Source organism: Python bivittatus, unplaced genomic scaffold (genome assembly GCF_059951505.1).
Source record: "Python bivittatus isolate LINGU-HERP-01145 unplaced genomic scaffold, Pbiv_v1 ctg000980_np1212, whole genome shotgun sequence".
NCBI lineage: Eukaryota > Metazoa > Chordata > Lepidosauria > Squamata > Pythonidae > Python > Python bivittatus.
Window position 1 is genome coordinate 40510547 of NW_028277125.1, and position 16131 is coordinate 40526677.

The following is a 16131-nucleotide window of genomic DNA, read 5'->3' on the forward strand; positions in this document are numbered from 1 at the left end:
TAGAATTATTAAACATCTTGTTACTTTACATTAGGCTTTCATTGTCCTCACAGTAAAAGTGGTCCTTTGCCTCTCTCTGATCAGCTGATTAGCTGGGCCAGTGTAGGAAGCTGCACCACATGGGACATCCAGGGCGATCTTGCAGTCTTATGCTGTGAAATGTTCCCACTGTCTTAGATTTTTAGCATAAATTAGCAAATTTTGTATTGCTTATTTTGTACTCCAAGTATATGCTAGCTTTCTTGTATTTCTTAATAAATACCCTTTAATTTGGAATTAAGACTTTGGAATGAGTTTCTGAAAAATCTGAAGGGAAAGTTGTTCAATTGATTTTAGCTCATTGAAGGCAGATCATGAAGATTTAAGATATAGGACGTGAAAAGGGATTGGAGATTCTGAATCTTTCTTTCCCCTCCTTCCCCACCTATTCTGCATATTCCCTATACCTTCCCTCCCTCAGCTGTTGCCCATGCTCCAAGCAGCACATTCCTACTGGCTAGCTTATCTCCTGATTACCCCTGTGCCTCCCCTTTTTCTTTCCTCTGCCCCCCCCTCAGCTACCAGTGTGCTTGATTTTTCTCCCTTCTCCCCCAACCCCTTCTTCATCCCTGTTTTCTTCCATGTATGGACCTGAAACTCTTTCCTGTGCAGAGTGGTTCATACATAGAACATTTTGCACATCCTTAATTACTATAGTCGCTGGTGGACTGTGCTTGGCTTTCTGGGTCACTAATTATGTAACCTGAATAGATTATGAGAAGAATCTAGTTTTCAGAGTTATTTTGCATTAAGATTTTACAGAATTCTTTATTTTCTGAGAAGCCATTGTAATAGATTAGCAATGAAAATTGAGATTAAGCTCCTTAAAGCAGAAAGCTGTTTTAAGTTCATTCATAATACATTCTGTATATTGATAAGTGATGTATGTAATATTAAATAGAAATTGTGCAGACAAGTCTTAATAATGAATGTTATTGAGTGCATATTTATTTTTCTTTTAAGAAATAATAGAGGCCCCTCATGTTTTTGTTGACATCTAAATCTTTAGCAAGTGCTACCCATTTCTGTTTCCAAATATTTCTAAGCAATGCAGAAGGTATATAAAATCCTTTCTTAAGGAAGGTTGAAAGTATCGATATTCTGAGAATTCAGGGTATCCTTTGATGCTAGCTAGACTTATGTTCTTAAATTATCAGAGCTCTATTGCTTTCTAAAATCTTTGGTGATATTGTGTGTAAATTAATGGTCTTGTTTGCAGTCCTCAAACTTTGTTTCCTTCTAAACCACAATATAGGATAAAACATTGTCCCAAGTTCATGAAGTAGATATATCTGTGATTGCTTGTGTTTAAATGTTTCATTTAAATATTCACTTTTCTGACTCTCTAGGATGCTACAGTTATTCCCCACCTCATGGCGCTGCTCAGTAGGTCTCGATATACTCAAGAATATATATGTCAGATCTTCTCACATTGTTGCAAAGTAAGAAATGATCATAAATGTACTTCCTATATCTACATGTTTATTTGTTTCCAAAATATTTAAAACATTTTTGTTCTTTGATGTTAATTAATTATATTAATCTCATCCATGTATGCTCTAGTTGGCATACACACAATGAATGTATATATAGATATTTTCCTGAAAATTTTCAAAAGCCTTAAATCTTGTTCCCATGTTTTAAACTATTCTTCTGTTTTATTTTGTACTTGAGGCTGTTCTGAATTTCTTAACCCTGGAAACATTATTTGCATGTTTCTCATTCTGTGAGTTTGGCACAAAGTCCATAAATGTGAGCAATAACTTTTCTTTAAAAATCTATAAAGATTTTATAGAATAATACAATCCCCCTATGACAGAGTAAAATTCTCTGTCTACCTTGATCCTTCCTTTTCCCTTCCATGGGAGATTGGTGAAAGCTTTGATATGGTGTTCTAGAGATTTGGTCCCTGGAACAAATTTGTCAAGACTTGACTGATTGATGCTTTACAATGTTAAAATTGAATACAATAACAGGTTCAAAGATCCAGAAGTCTCATACTTGCAGTCCTATATGCATTCTAGAGGAAACATTAATAAAACCACAGTTTTCAAGAAAGGCAAACAAGAAGAGGGTATTCAGATAGCGTCTCATAGCTGCAATCTGAAATGATATCATTGAAAAAGAATGTTGTTACCTTATTCTGTCTCTCTGTAATTGTAATAACCAATGTTGTGATAGACAGAAAATTGGTTTTCATTTGTGTAATTAGTACCTAAACCGATGTAAATATTACAAAGCAGGAATAAACTATAGCAGCTGATGTTGGATTAGAAAAAGTTATAAATGATTATTTCGTCTAGGAATCCATCTTTAGTTAAGCCACAAGTGGACAAGGTAAAACTTTTTCTATACGATCAACAGTTTAGTAGAGAGCACTTCCTGAAGTGAAGTGGCTTCCAACTACATGAACTCAGTATTATATTGTAATATAAGTACAGTAATTATACTGATTAGAAAATTCTTAATATTTTGTGAAATACTTTAGATTTTGAATTCTGAATTAAAATTTTCTAAAGTGTATATTTAATACAGATAATGTTAACAGAAACTAAAAGAAGTAGTGAAGAAGTTATATTGATTTTTTTTTTTAAGTTTCTGCAACCCTTGTTAGAATTATGGGGAGAGAATATTAGCTGCTTTACTAACTTACAGTGCACTAGGGCAAAGTTAAAACTTCCTACTATTCCTTTCCTTGTTAAAAAAAACCCTGCCCTCCTAAGTTTTTAAAATAATTTCAGACAGTATATTTGGACAGATTGTGAGTCAGCTGATAATGAACTGTAACAGTAATACTTGACATTTATTTAGATTTAGAGTCTTTGGAGTATTTCATTGATCTCAGGAAGAGAGGGAGAGATTGTTTAAAAAAAATAGATAAATCAGTATTATTTCTATATTACAAGCAGTGGACTAAGGTTAGGTAATAGCTTGCCTAAGATTACCAAGAGAACTTGTTTATTTACTGGATCCCTGAGGCCCACAAGTTGGAAGCAAGTGAAAATAGTGGCTTATGGGAACAGGGCTAACTATGTCTTGTATTGTCCATAATGGAATATATACATATACAGATTGATATCTTAATAGTACAGGTAATAGATCATGTAAGTAGAACAGCTCAAATGGCTCCGTGATGAAATATTTTTTATGTTTTTACTTTCAGTTTTACTGCAAATACTTAAGATTTGCAGAATCTTGAGAGCACAAAATATGCACCAAACCCAATGCCGATATACTGCATATTACCCAGGGATCTATCAGTTAATTCAGTCTTCCTTTCCCCATTCTTGACTTCAAGAGTTAATGACAAAAATGAAGGTAGACCAGGAACTATATGGTTCTCAGCTCAATTTTATAACCATTCTGCTTATTACCATGTATTTATTTATATGCTTCTTACTAAACAAATATATTTATGTCTTATGTATTGAAGTGTAATTGCTCAATGCACAGTAGGATTCAATATGGTCCATAATCTAAAATATGAGGAACAGATTGGGTTCATAAATCAAATCATTGCATCATATTTTGAAGTGCTCATTGGAGGGAGGGGAGGGAAGAGTCTCACCATGGCTAAATAAGCTTCAGGTTTGAAAAAGAAAGACAAAATTATTCTTGACTTTAATTTTATATTTTTTAATATCTGTCCTTCAGCTCCGACACTGGCATAGCTGCGGCTTTAAATCCTCGCCTCAGCCACTTCTATGTGCCAATGTAAGTTTTTTTTTCCTACAATGTGGTATATTAATTGCATTTTTAATTATAAAATCTGTCAGTGACAGTAGCTGAAGTCTCAAAAGTCCAAGTCCTTTTCAGATGTTATGCTGGTTATATGTAGCTTAATATGTTGTTTTTACTTGAATCAGAATATACATATCTATTTTATTGGCAAATTGTAACATTTTTAGAGCTGTCTTGGAGCTAGTATAAAAATGAGAGGATTAAGGTGAAACAATATTGAATAATGACTTAAGAGAAGCCATCGGTAGTATGAGTGTCAAAATACACTAGAAGAACCCAAAAAAACCATGGAGTCCAAACAAAGACTTTTCAACTTTCATCTTTCTACATGTAGTCAAATTAAAATGTTAGGAGTTTTAAGTTGAGCAAAGTAAACAAGATGCTTTACATTATAACTGGTTCATAATAAAGATAAATTATTATATCATGTTTAGTTGAAACTTAACAGCACATTAGAAGAGAAAGGGAAGAGGCACCTGCTTGTTCACTGGCTAAAGGAAAACACCATGAGCAAACAGCAAAACCTAGGCAGTAAAGTCTGGCATCTATTATCTCATTAGTTAATAAGATTAATAATTAATAATTAGTTAATAATAATATTAATCTTTTTTGTTGCTGTTGGTGACATTAGAAACAGTGACTTGTTAGAGACTAGTCTGGTCTTAACATTATCAAGATGATTCTAAAATCATAACATTGTCAAAAACATGAGAATAAAGTTTTGAGTAGGTTTTACACAGTAAATATTTCATCTTTTCTTTAATATCACTGAAACAACTTTTTGTGATACATATATTCGGCTAGCTCTAATGTGATATAGCTTTTATTATTGGTATTCACTTGTATTTAGATAAAGTATGCATAGTTAAAGGGAGGCTTTTTTGTGTGATTAGAACACAAAAGGTTTTTTGTCTCTTCATAAAGAATTAAGGGTCTGATAAATTAAGAGATATGGAGCCAACAAGTCAAATAAGGATCAACAGGAAGCTCATATGCGGAAACAGAATGCAATAAAAATTGTAACTCAGCAAAAATGTTCAAAGCAGCATCTTTTTAAAAACCTTACTGGAATTGCATTTCTTTTGGCATATGATTTCTTTTTTATAGTTAAAGACGCAAGTGGAATGAAAAAATATATTAGCAAATTAAAATACCTAGTATCCTGAGTTTTTTGCATGCCATTTTGGGTTCTTGCGGTTGCTTTGTTAGTTTCTTTTGTTTTAAAACCTTTCAATTTTAGCTACTTTAAGCTTTTTAATGTAAATAAGGAATGATTTTTAAAAAAAACAAATATGAAACAATAAATGTCTACACTTCCTATCCACCTACCTATTTATTAGATTTATATCTTACCTTTTGTTCTGGAGCTCAAAGCAATATACATAGCACTTCTTCTTCCCATTTTTCCCCACAACATCCATGTAAGGTGGGTTGAGCTGAGAGAGAGTGACTGGCTCAAAGTCTCCCAGGGAGCTCCTGTGGCTCAGGTTAGACTTGAACTTGTATTACCCTAGTGCCAGTCCAACACCTTAACCGTTATGCCTCACTGGCCACCAGTGATCCTGTGAACTGATCACTGGACCATCAGTTGACAATCCCTTTTCTGCTGTTGTCCATGTTGTACATCTTTAGCTTCATGTCACACTTTCTTCAATCAGCAGCCAAATGTTGCTGAAAATACTGTTCATGTGTCTTGAAATACGTTTCTTCTAAGGTTGGGTCCATTGTTGCCATATATGCACCTTTCTTATTGCATCTCATACCCATGCAAGATGTTAATTTATGTTGTGTAGAATGCTTAATAATGTTCTATTCAAACAGAGTTGCCATTTGGTGATCATGGAGAGCTGCAATTTTGCATTTGAGATTTATTTTTCAAGATTCAACTGTTCAGTGTCATTCACAAGAATCTCACTGCTATAGAAACTAGGAGCTTCAACTTTAAATATGGACACTTGGGTGTATTTGATAAGTATAGTTGTTTAAAAGTACATATAAAATATCCAAAAATACTTACAGATAACATTTGTATTGGAGTTGGTATGATTACTTCTCTCTTGAGATATATGAGAAACCCTTGGACTTTTCATTTTAAAATTTGTAAATATGCTCTTCCAAGATCTTCCTTATTTTCTACTCATAAAATATATAGTTCCCCCAGATGAAATGGGCTATTAGATACCAGAATCTCTTTTACAGTATCCTTATTTTCAAGGCCCAAAGTAGAGAAAAGTGAGATTCATTTCTAAGCAGCTCTTAATTTTCCATTTTGAAAGTTTCCCAATAGTAGTAAAAGAATTATAATCATTTGATTTTGGCAACAGTTAATTTTCTAAAGATCAATATTAAGGAGAACCCATTGTTACCAGTTTTTACAACATGCAGCTTGTCTGTATTTTCTTTCCTTTCTTTCAAAATAGCAACCTCTTCCCCAGTGCTACAATTCTTGCAGAAAGTACTATCTGCAAGTTTGGTGCTGCTTCTCTTCCAAGTCCTACTTGGAAGGAAGGGACCATTTTCCTCCAGATGAAGTAAAGGGAAAAGGTTAACTTAAGTGACACTTCCATCTCCCAGTGACTGCTATTTTAAAGAACAAAAAATGCAAAACACAAGAGCAAGCAATGCATTTTATGACTCATACACTTTTGTAAAATTTTGACTTATTTTTTAAAAATTGCTGTCAAGTAGTGAAGCTGAAGTGGCATAATGATAATCCAGTTCTAATATTTACTTGAAATGAATTAAATTAGACATTGAAAGCTATAAGCCTGCAAATAAGTAGTATAAAATAAAATGACTATGTTGTTTTCCTTTACAGTATGTTTAAAGAGCTCTGGCTTATTTTTTAATAGGGTCCAGACCATCAGACAGTGCTGTTTAATCATGGAGCAGTGCAGAATATTGCTCATCTGTTAACTTCTGCATCTTATAAAGTAAGCCAGTAATATAATCTGTATTTTATAAACTAGGCTTCTATTTTAAAATCTTGGTGTAATATTATTGGCAGAGTAATAAGTGTAAGTTAGTATAGCTCTTTCCTGATGAGAAAGGAACTGCATGTATTTTTCAGTTTAGGCTTGGATATAGGTGTACAGATGTGAGAGAGACCTTATTTCTTATAGAGCAGTGTTGAAAGAGTAAGTTTCATATTCTTGTAAAGGGTTTTTTTCTGATGGGCATGGTGGCAGATGCATATGCGAGGAAAGAGACAACAAGGATATTTGGGAGAAAATACTATTAACAGAGTTAACTGTCTATGAAGGTAGCATCTTCCAGGGAACATTGTAGACATTATATATTTATTATAACATAATAATAATAGGTGTTTGGTATCCAGCATGCCAAAACCCAAACAAATTTAGTGCAGGAGAGTAATTACAGTGAAATTCAAAGTCAAGCCATTAATATATGAAATTGAGCAAAATGGATAGAATTAATAATTACCAATAGCTTTAATACTGTTAATCTGGAGTATTAAAAAGAATTTATTAAGTAAAAAAACAACTCTGAAATCTCTAGATAAGATTATAGAACTATAATTACAATATTTAGCTGTGGGAAGAGGACCAAAAGCAGATATTTGTTACAAAATGTTTTGGGACTCTATAGAAAAGGAATTCAATCTATGTAATTTTGAACATCCACTTTTCCCAAATCATGATGCATAAAAACAAGTTTCAGTGGCCTTAGAAAATACACAACGATTTGGACAATAATTTATGTCCCTTTGGGAAGTTTGCTTTCACACTTTCGAGAAGTACTCTTTAGTCTTTTGAGTATTTAAAATATTTTTGATGAGTTTTTACATTACTTTTTCACTTGACTTCTAATAGTTCTTAAAACAAGAGAGTGCTTTCATTGTAATTAATGTAAATGCTGTATATTTGTACAGGTTCGAATGCAAGCACTGAAATGTTTTGCAGTTCTAGCCTTTGAAAACCCCCAGATATCAATGACTCTTGTAAATGGTAGGTTTCTGAGGTCAGTATGGGTGTTCATTAAATAATTACAGTTTAACTATTTCTTGAAACATATTTTCTCTTTGTTTTTCAGTGTTGGTTGATGGAGAACTATTACCACAAATATTTGTGAAGATGTTACAAAGAGACAAGCCCATTGAAATGCAGCTCACATCAGCCAAATGGTAATCCTTAGAATGTAGGAAAAGTGCTAAGTGTTTATTTGTATATATTTTATAATATAATGGTTCCCATGTAATTATGGGTGCATTATATCAACCCCAACAAAATTATACTATTTTAATCTAATATCTCAGTCACCAGTATTAATGGTAGGCAATGAATGGTATTAATGGTAGGCAATCCTTTTAGGACCATGAATACATTTGGACTTTTGCAGATATTTGGGAGGCATTTTCACAGAATGAGAGCCATATTAGCTATGACCAATCATAAGACAGGCATTTACTAGAAGGAGAACTGGAGTGAAAATACTCCTTGTCATTATATCTTGCTCCCTCAGTCTCCAGCCAAGATGTTTTTTATCAGCTCATCCTACATTTGTCTAAGGCCCTTCGAACAGTCACTCATGCCCTTGTCATCTCCCATATTGACTATTGTAACGCGCTCTACATGGGGCTACCCTTGAAGAGTATCCGGAAGCTTCAACTGGTCCGGAATGCGGCGGCATGGACAATTTTAGGTGCATCAAGATCAGCACATATAACACCTTTGCTCCGTGAGCTGCACTGGATGCCAGTTTCCTTCCGGGTCCAATTCAAGGTGTTGGTTATCACCTTTAAAGCCCTATATGGCATGGGTCCAGGGTACCTGAAGGACTGTCTCATCCCCATTACATCAACCCGTCCCACCCGGTCATGCAGAGAGGACATACTACGGACCCTGTCTGTAAGAGAATTTCATCTGACGGGGTCTAGGAGGCGAGCCTTCTCTGCAGCAGCCCTTGCCCTGTGGAACACCCTTCCCCCACAAGTGAGGTTGGCCCCCTCCCTCTTAGACTTCAGAAAAAAACTGAAGACCTAGTTTTGTTATTATGCATGGGGTGGGGATGGGAATGGTCAGTTTTGGGGATGGATGGTTCCCTAGTCCTACCTGACCAATATTATCTGGTCCCAGGCTGCAACAATACCACCATCGCTTGGATTTTATCAAATTTAATAATTGTGTTTTATGCTGTACTATTTATGTTTTTATTGGTTTTAACTGTTTGGTTGTGAACCGCCCAGAGTCCCTCCTTGTGGGGGAGTTGGGGCAGTGATATAAATTTGATTTATAAATAAATAAGAAAGGTGCATTTCCAAACTGCAGCCAGCCACTATTTAGCCACTATTTTAATTTTCTAAGTACCTTCCCTGAGTTACATATATTTTGATGACTTCATATTGATTTATTGAATAACAGAAAGAAATGTGAACTTGTTTTATGGTGCCCCATTATATAAAGTCTAAGAAAGGAGGGACTTCTTTAATTAATTAACTTTATTTTTATACTGCTACACTCCACATGGATTTGCAGTGGTGTACAATAAATAGTACAAATAGATGTGTTTGCCTTGGTGTGAGGTCCACTTCTGAGTAGTTGCCAAAGCATACACAGCTCTAATGCTGTCCATGTTTTAGGTCCTAGATTTAGTGCCCATAGCTCTTGTTAAAAGAATCATGGAACAGAAATCACACAAAACTCTGGAGAACAGATGATACTCAAAATACATAATATTATGATACTGTTGCCCAATGTACAAATTCTAGTATCATAACAAAATCAAAACTATACTGGAGATGTAATATATTGAACTCAGTAATCATGCTATTTTTATATTTCATTATAGCCTTACATACATGTGCAGAGCTGGAGCAGTCTGCACTGATGATACCTGCATTGTGTTAAAGGTAAATGGGTGAATCACATTAACAGTATTTGAAACGTTTACCTCAAAACAAATAGTGGGATGACTTTATTGCTGAAAACAGGATGTTTGGTAGAGAGTCAGAAAGTAGTTAATAAAACTATTCCTATTTGGTTTTATTAGCAACAGTATTTCAGTTGTATGCTTTGTATACCACCCTGAGTTTGTGTGGAATGTATTCTTTTCACTCTGAATTTGTGTTTGTCTTTGTTAAATACACAGATTGAGATTTTAATTAGACTTCCAGTTTTGTATTTTTCTATTTAAGTCTACTTGCTCTAGTTTATGAAGTAATATGCAGCTTAAAACACCTGTCTGAGATTTGTGACTTAAAACAGAATAAAAATGATTTCTACCAAGTAGTCTACTTTTGAACAATATAGAAACAGATACAGATAAAATTTTGGAGTTGTGAGGTGTCAGTACATGTTGATTACTGGAGAAGTGATAGGCTAGCACATTGAACAGATATAAAGTTAATTTTTCTAGATTCAAGAGAATGCCCTTTTTTTAATGACTCATTATTGTACAGAGAAAAGAAAGGTGATTGTCCTCATGGACACATGATGACAGCCATGTTTCTCTCCATACATTTCAGTAGTTCATAATTTGCTTCAGATCTTCTTTTCCCTTTTCCCAATTTTTTAACATTAGTAACAGCAGCAGCAGCTATTCTTTCCATTTGTCCCAAATAAGAGCAATATAAAGGCTGGACTTCTGGAGGAAGAAATGGCGGATTGAAGATGGCTCCGTGAAATGCGGAGACGACTACTGTGGCAGAATGAAGAGCTGGCGAGTAGACTGGCTCTTCAAAACCTCTCTGGACAAGGAGAGGACTGAGATTGCCCATCAGTGCTCCAGACAGCTGTTCCTCGCAAGGAGACTGTAAGATAGCAGTCTCCAGCGGGTTTAGAGCTCTGGGAGATGGGGGAATAGCCATCTTGCTCAAACTGTGGTTGGCACCTTTGAAAGAACTCTAAATTCACATACTTCCTTTTCTATATGGTAGTCCTTTGGGTTCAAAGAAGACATGCTGTTGTGCACAGTTCATCTGTGGATGTGGAGGTGGCTCTGCAGTTCCAGTCTGAAAGCGCAGAGTCTATCACAATGGGGGCACTGGAAGTCCATTGTTGTAGTAACAGTAGGTGTTATTCTGTGATGCCACTCATGGTTTTCTATTTAGAAATTGCTTGTTAACTATTTTCAGCTATTAGAAACCTTTGTATTGACAAGTTTAACAGCACCGGGTGAATTTCCTTCAATTCTTAGCGAAAAAAAGTTTTAACTACAAGTTTAAGAACTTTTAAAAAAACTTTTTTTGGAATAAACAGCAAAAGAGTGATTACAACTTTGATTGTAGAAAGTTACAAACAGACTAAGCATCCAGATAAATTTAAAATAAGATGTTGGAATTAATTATAAAGAATCCTTCCATTGGGAACATGTTTTTGTTTTGACTTAAAAAAAAACCAAGGTTTTAAAAATTGGACATTAGAGGGAACTAAAGATTACAATTAAAAGAGAGGAACACATTAACTCACGTTACAGAATGAAGCAAAATATTCTAACATTGGCTATATTGAAGGATATTTTTGAAAAATGGACTCAGAAGTTAATAGTATCAACGGAGACATCTGCCTCTATGGAGAGACTGTCTAAAAGATATTATGGAAGAAGAACAAGTTTTACCTGACAAGATTGCGACTGAGTTGAAAGTGGATTTACAAATGACAGGTTACAAGAATGACATGGAAAAAGATGTTACACTGGACATAACAAAGAAACTAGCTGATATTTTAATAATTAAAAGGGATATATAAACAATAAACCAAGAGAGTGACCTGGATAATTTTCCTACATTGGATTTATAAAAGAGGCTTGTTAAAGTTTTGAAGAATCTTGTGAGAAGGGACAAAGAAAAAACAAAAAGAAATAAAGTTCTATGACATTATTTGAATGGACTACAGATTAAGATTGTTAGAAGTAAAAGGAAGGAATATAAAGTTGGTTTATTTGATCAAGGTTAAAATAGATATGTTGTCATTTCTGGTAATCCTTAAAGGACTTTTACTGACACCAGGACTGAAATGGTGATGCTTTTTGTTTATAGATAGATAGGAGATGGGATATGGGAAGACGAGATAATTTGTTGTATTTTAAGAGGAGGTGATAAGTTACTAAGATAGTTTATACTTGTTACCAAAGTGGGAAGTCACTTCTTTATATATTTCTTTTCTTTTTCTTTACAATATTTTCTTTTCTGTTTCTCTTTCTATTTTTCCTCTTTTCTTTCTTTTCTGTACCTTTTACTCTTTCTTTTTATTCTTCCTTTTTTTTTTTAGTTTGTATTAGTTTTTACTGTTATAATCTTTAATAAAATTACTATAAAAAAACAATATAAAAGCTGCTAAAGATTTGGTGTTGATTTCTCAGGGGAATTGTGTTGTGAATTTTACATTATTCTTGGGTGGGTATAGATCAGATAATTTTTTCTAGGGAAATGAACCCAGCAATTCTTCTGTTTCTTGAGATTCATGTTTTTTTCTTGTTTGTGGTGGTGTATATGTAACTCTAGGCATTGGACCTTTCTTAAAACTTAATTATGAAAAGAAATTCCTTAGGTCCACGTACAAGGATTTATTCTTATCACATCTGATCTGGTTCATTTTACCCCACCAAAGCCACTGAATAACAAATGAACTGCATTACAGTCCAAATTGCCAGCCCTTGTGATTGTGGAATTATTGGCCAGAATTATTTCTGTTTTTGAAAATAGTTGGTGTTCAGTAATACTAAATTATTCTGCCTTAAATCATGAAGTTATACAAACCTAATAAATCTTGTTAAATGGAACTTGTACTCATGGCTTAATAATGTTCTATGCAAATTTCTTAGTTGCATATAATAGCTTTGGATTTGTGATCATATAGCAACAATATCAATGGTTGCTTTAAATTTTACTTTTGTACAAATATCTAAGTAGATTTGAGGACATATTTGGTTAGGAAATGACTTTTAAAAGACCTATTTTTAGTGACAAATCTAACAGAATTTATATAATAAATTTGTAAATAACTAGTCAAAAAACTAATTTCAGATTTTGTAATTTCCAGACATTACCATGTTTGGCACGGATGTGTAGTAAAGAGAGACTACTAGAGGAGAGAGTAGATGGAGCAGAAACTCTGGCCTATTTGATTGAAGCAGATATTGAACTACAAAGAATTGCCAGTATTACTGACCACCTTATTGCAATGCTTGCAGACTACTTCAAATACCCCAGCTCAGTGAGTGCTATCACTGATATAAAAAGGGTAGGTTTATTATGAATTAATTATTTACCACAAGTGTGTGTGTGCGTGTGTGTGTGTGTGAGAGAAAGAAAGAAATGAGAACTTGGATTAACATATTTACTGCATATCTATATGGTTCTAGAATCATTGTTTGTAGACCCAGATGAAAGTCTGACACAATCTTCAGCAGAGAGAGTATATGAATTAGCTTTCTAGTTAGGCATGCAATTCCTTTGCTCCTGACTTTGTATGTGTGCAAAAACAAAATTCAGAAATCCTGTTTCTCATTTGATAATAACTAGATGGGTTTGTAATAAGCTATAATACATAGATATTTTTAAAATCGTCTTAGCATCCTAAATTGTTCCAAGCAATTAACATCATTGCTACAGTTTCTTGTATTTGATTCTGCCTGAGGTGGGATTGAAATTCTGTATATGAGAGATAAGCTAAGAGATATCAGTTTTTGTCAACAATCAACAACTGCTCAGCTTCAAGGCAGTGAAGTGCAGGGCAAAGAGTGAAATATGGGAAAGACAACCAGTTTAAACTGACTTGGGTATAAGGGGGAGCTACATTCTCAAACTAATAGAGGATAATCAAATGTATAATATGGCTTCAGTCAAGTCTGTAATAACAATTCTTCATACCATAATAAGTCTGAGAGATTTTTGATAACTTTGAATCTAGCAGCCTAGGCAAGCTCTGTAGTAGTCAGAAATTGGAGATTTGCAGCTTAACCTTGGCTGAGGAAATCTGCCACAGTGTAAATATTCCCATTATTAATATTTCAGCCCATTTGGCCTATATAATCCAAGATTGTTTAATGCATTTATTTTTAATAGTGGATTAAACATTGCAGGTAATATTCTGGTTTAACCTTGAATAGGATACAAATTTACAAAGCAAGGTGTTAATTTAGAGGTAGGGAACTTTTTTGAGCACTCTCCCAAATGGCTTCCAACTCTCTTCACAAATGGTTTATATGCATTTAAACTTAACCAACTTTTGATATAGCTATAATGCTGAGAACACCTATCTCAATATCATATCAAGCACTTTAGATTATACTTATTAAGTACAGCTAACCAAACTGTTCTAGGGATTGACTGCTGTTTATATATAAGATATCATATGATTCCTTCGTGTTTTGAGCAGTCATCATCTTTGTTTTTGTCTTGGTTCATCTAGTGTCCTCTCCTATTCAAGTTCTAACTTTGAGTCAGCTAAGGTTGGCTGGTTGTGAAAGTGGGCTTGGCCCTGATTAGTACTTAGACAGAATACCACTAGAAAATCCCAGGGTATAGGCTAAACAGGAAAGTTGAAAAAAAGTCTGGGAAAAAGGCATCAGCAAACAGTTTCTATGTTGTTTCAGGAAAACTATATGGATGCATCAGGATTTGAGCTCAGTTTAAGGGAATTGTTAGGATTTATGAGATTTAAATTGTTAATAGTTGAAGAGAGCAGAAATGATATTCTATCTGATGTCCTGTCCCAGGCCAGGCACACACAAGCACATGGAGAGGTAGTTGCAACCTTTACTAAATAGTTTTTGCAAAGTAAATAAACGAGCTGCAAGAAAAATGCAAGTGCAAACACACATGCGCATGCAGTAGAGAAATAAGTCCCCCAAAGTTTGCAAGCTTGCCTTAAAAGAGTTCCAATCCAAACTATTGGGCAAAAGAATGGTCAGGAAAAGTCCAAGGGTCAAAACTTTGTAGAAAGCTTGTCATCTGGCCTGGTTCCAGAGTCCAGGTTGTGAGGTTCACAGGTCAGGAGTCAAGGCACATGGAGTAGGAGTTAACAGCCAGTTGTTGTCAATGTAGAGGCTTGAGCTCGGTGCTCTTCTTAAATAGGAACAGCCTTGGTGTTACTCATTTAGAAGGACAAGCTCCTTCCTTGCAAGAAGCCTTGCAGAGTGCCTTTGCTCTACTCTCCTTTCCGCACTGCGAGCCCTTGTGCTGGGAAGGGGTGGCAGGTGAGCCTCTTCATCTTTGGAGACTGGCGACCACTGGGCCTGCTGGTTACCAGAAAGCCCCACCTCCTCTGCCTGCAGCTGCTCAAACAGCAGTTCATCCGTAACTCTGCAGCTGGCTGCTCATTGTTGATCTCCTCCTCTGAATCTGAGCTCACCATGACACCTGAGGACAGGCACAGAAAAAAGTGCCAGTTGAAAATTCTTAAAAGTGCTTCCTAATGTAAACACTTCAAGACTCAGCTGGCACAAATTAACTCATTTGAGTGATAGTTGTGAAATATGTCTTAAAAACTTTGCAGTGTATTTTTATTTAAGTCACTCCCTATTCAGAACTCAGAATATATACAATTTGATCAACATGCATGGGTTTGCCATTTAAAAAATAATATGAATTTAATTATTTTTAATAGCTTGACCATGACTTAAAGCATGCTCATGAATTGCGCCAGGCTGCATTCAAGCTCTATGCTGCACTTGGAGCAAATGATGAAGATATTCGAAAGAAGGTAAGGCTGAGAATTTATCAGTTAGTGTGATGGAAGGCATGAGTGGGGAGAATTCTGGAATGGAGCTTCAAGGTTACAGGGAAGGGGGAGAGACATTCCAAGGAAAGCATCTCCTCAGCCCCCAGCTGGACTGTGTGAAAGTCAAGAGAAAGAGGCTGGCCCCTCCCTAAGGGCATGATGGTTATAGTTGCTGTCGTTGGGGGATTAGAGTTAGTCTTGCAAGATTCTGTCTCTTAGGTGCAAGCTAATAAAGAAGCTGAGCTGATTTCTGGACTGTCTCATGTGGTTCTTGGGCTGAATCTGACAGTTTCCAATACCTCAAAGCCAGGAAGGAACTTTCAGAATTTTGAAATGATAAAGGTGTTATCTCTTAGTAGTACAGGTAGTCCTCGCTTACTGATCATTCGTTCAGTGACTGTTCAAAGTTACGACAGTGCTGAAAAAGGAAACTTATGACAGGTCCTTGAAGTTCCAGCCATTGCAGTACTCCTGCAATCACATAATTGTGATCTGGGCACTTGGCAACCAGCTCACACTTACAATGGTTGCAGTGTCCCATGGTCACATGATTGCCATTTGTTACCTTCCCTGCTGGCTCCCCACAAGCAAAGTCAATGGGGAATCTGACAGGGAAGGTCACAAGTCACTCTGGTAAGTCACTCGTACCCTCCCCCACCTGGTAGCAGCC

General features: G+C 35.3%; 1 protein-coding gene across 4 annotated transcripts in view; it reads left to right on the forward strand.

The window, feature by feature from the left end:
- The window catches only part of ARMC8 (armadillo repeat containing 8), a 78717-nt gene that overhangs the window by 40575 nt on the left and 22011 nt on the right, over nt 1-16131 (forward strand). For all 4 annotated transcript variants that reach the window (XM_088132373.1, XM_088132372.1, XM_088132371.1 and 1 more), the window contains 8 exons: nt 1389-1481; nt 3694-3753; nt 6633-6713; nt 7673-7748; nt 7834-7924; nt 9589-9649; nt 12780-12980; nt 15348-15443. In XM_088132373.1, the coding sequence (XP_087988499.1) occupies nt 1389-1481; nt 3694-3753; nt 6633-6713; nt 7673-7748; nt 7834-7924; nt 9589-9649; nt 12780-12980; nt 15348-15443 (759 nt within the window). The remainder of the gene's footprint in view (nt 1-1388; nt 1482-3693; nt 3754-6632; nt 6714-7672; nt 7749-7833; nt 7925-9588; nt 9650-12779; nt 12981-15347; nt 15444-16131) is intronic.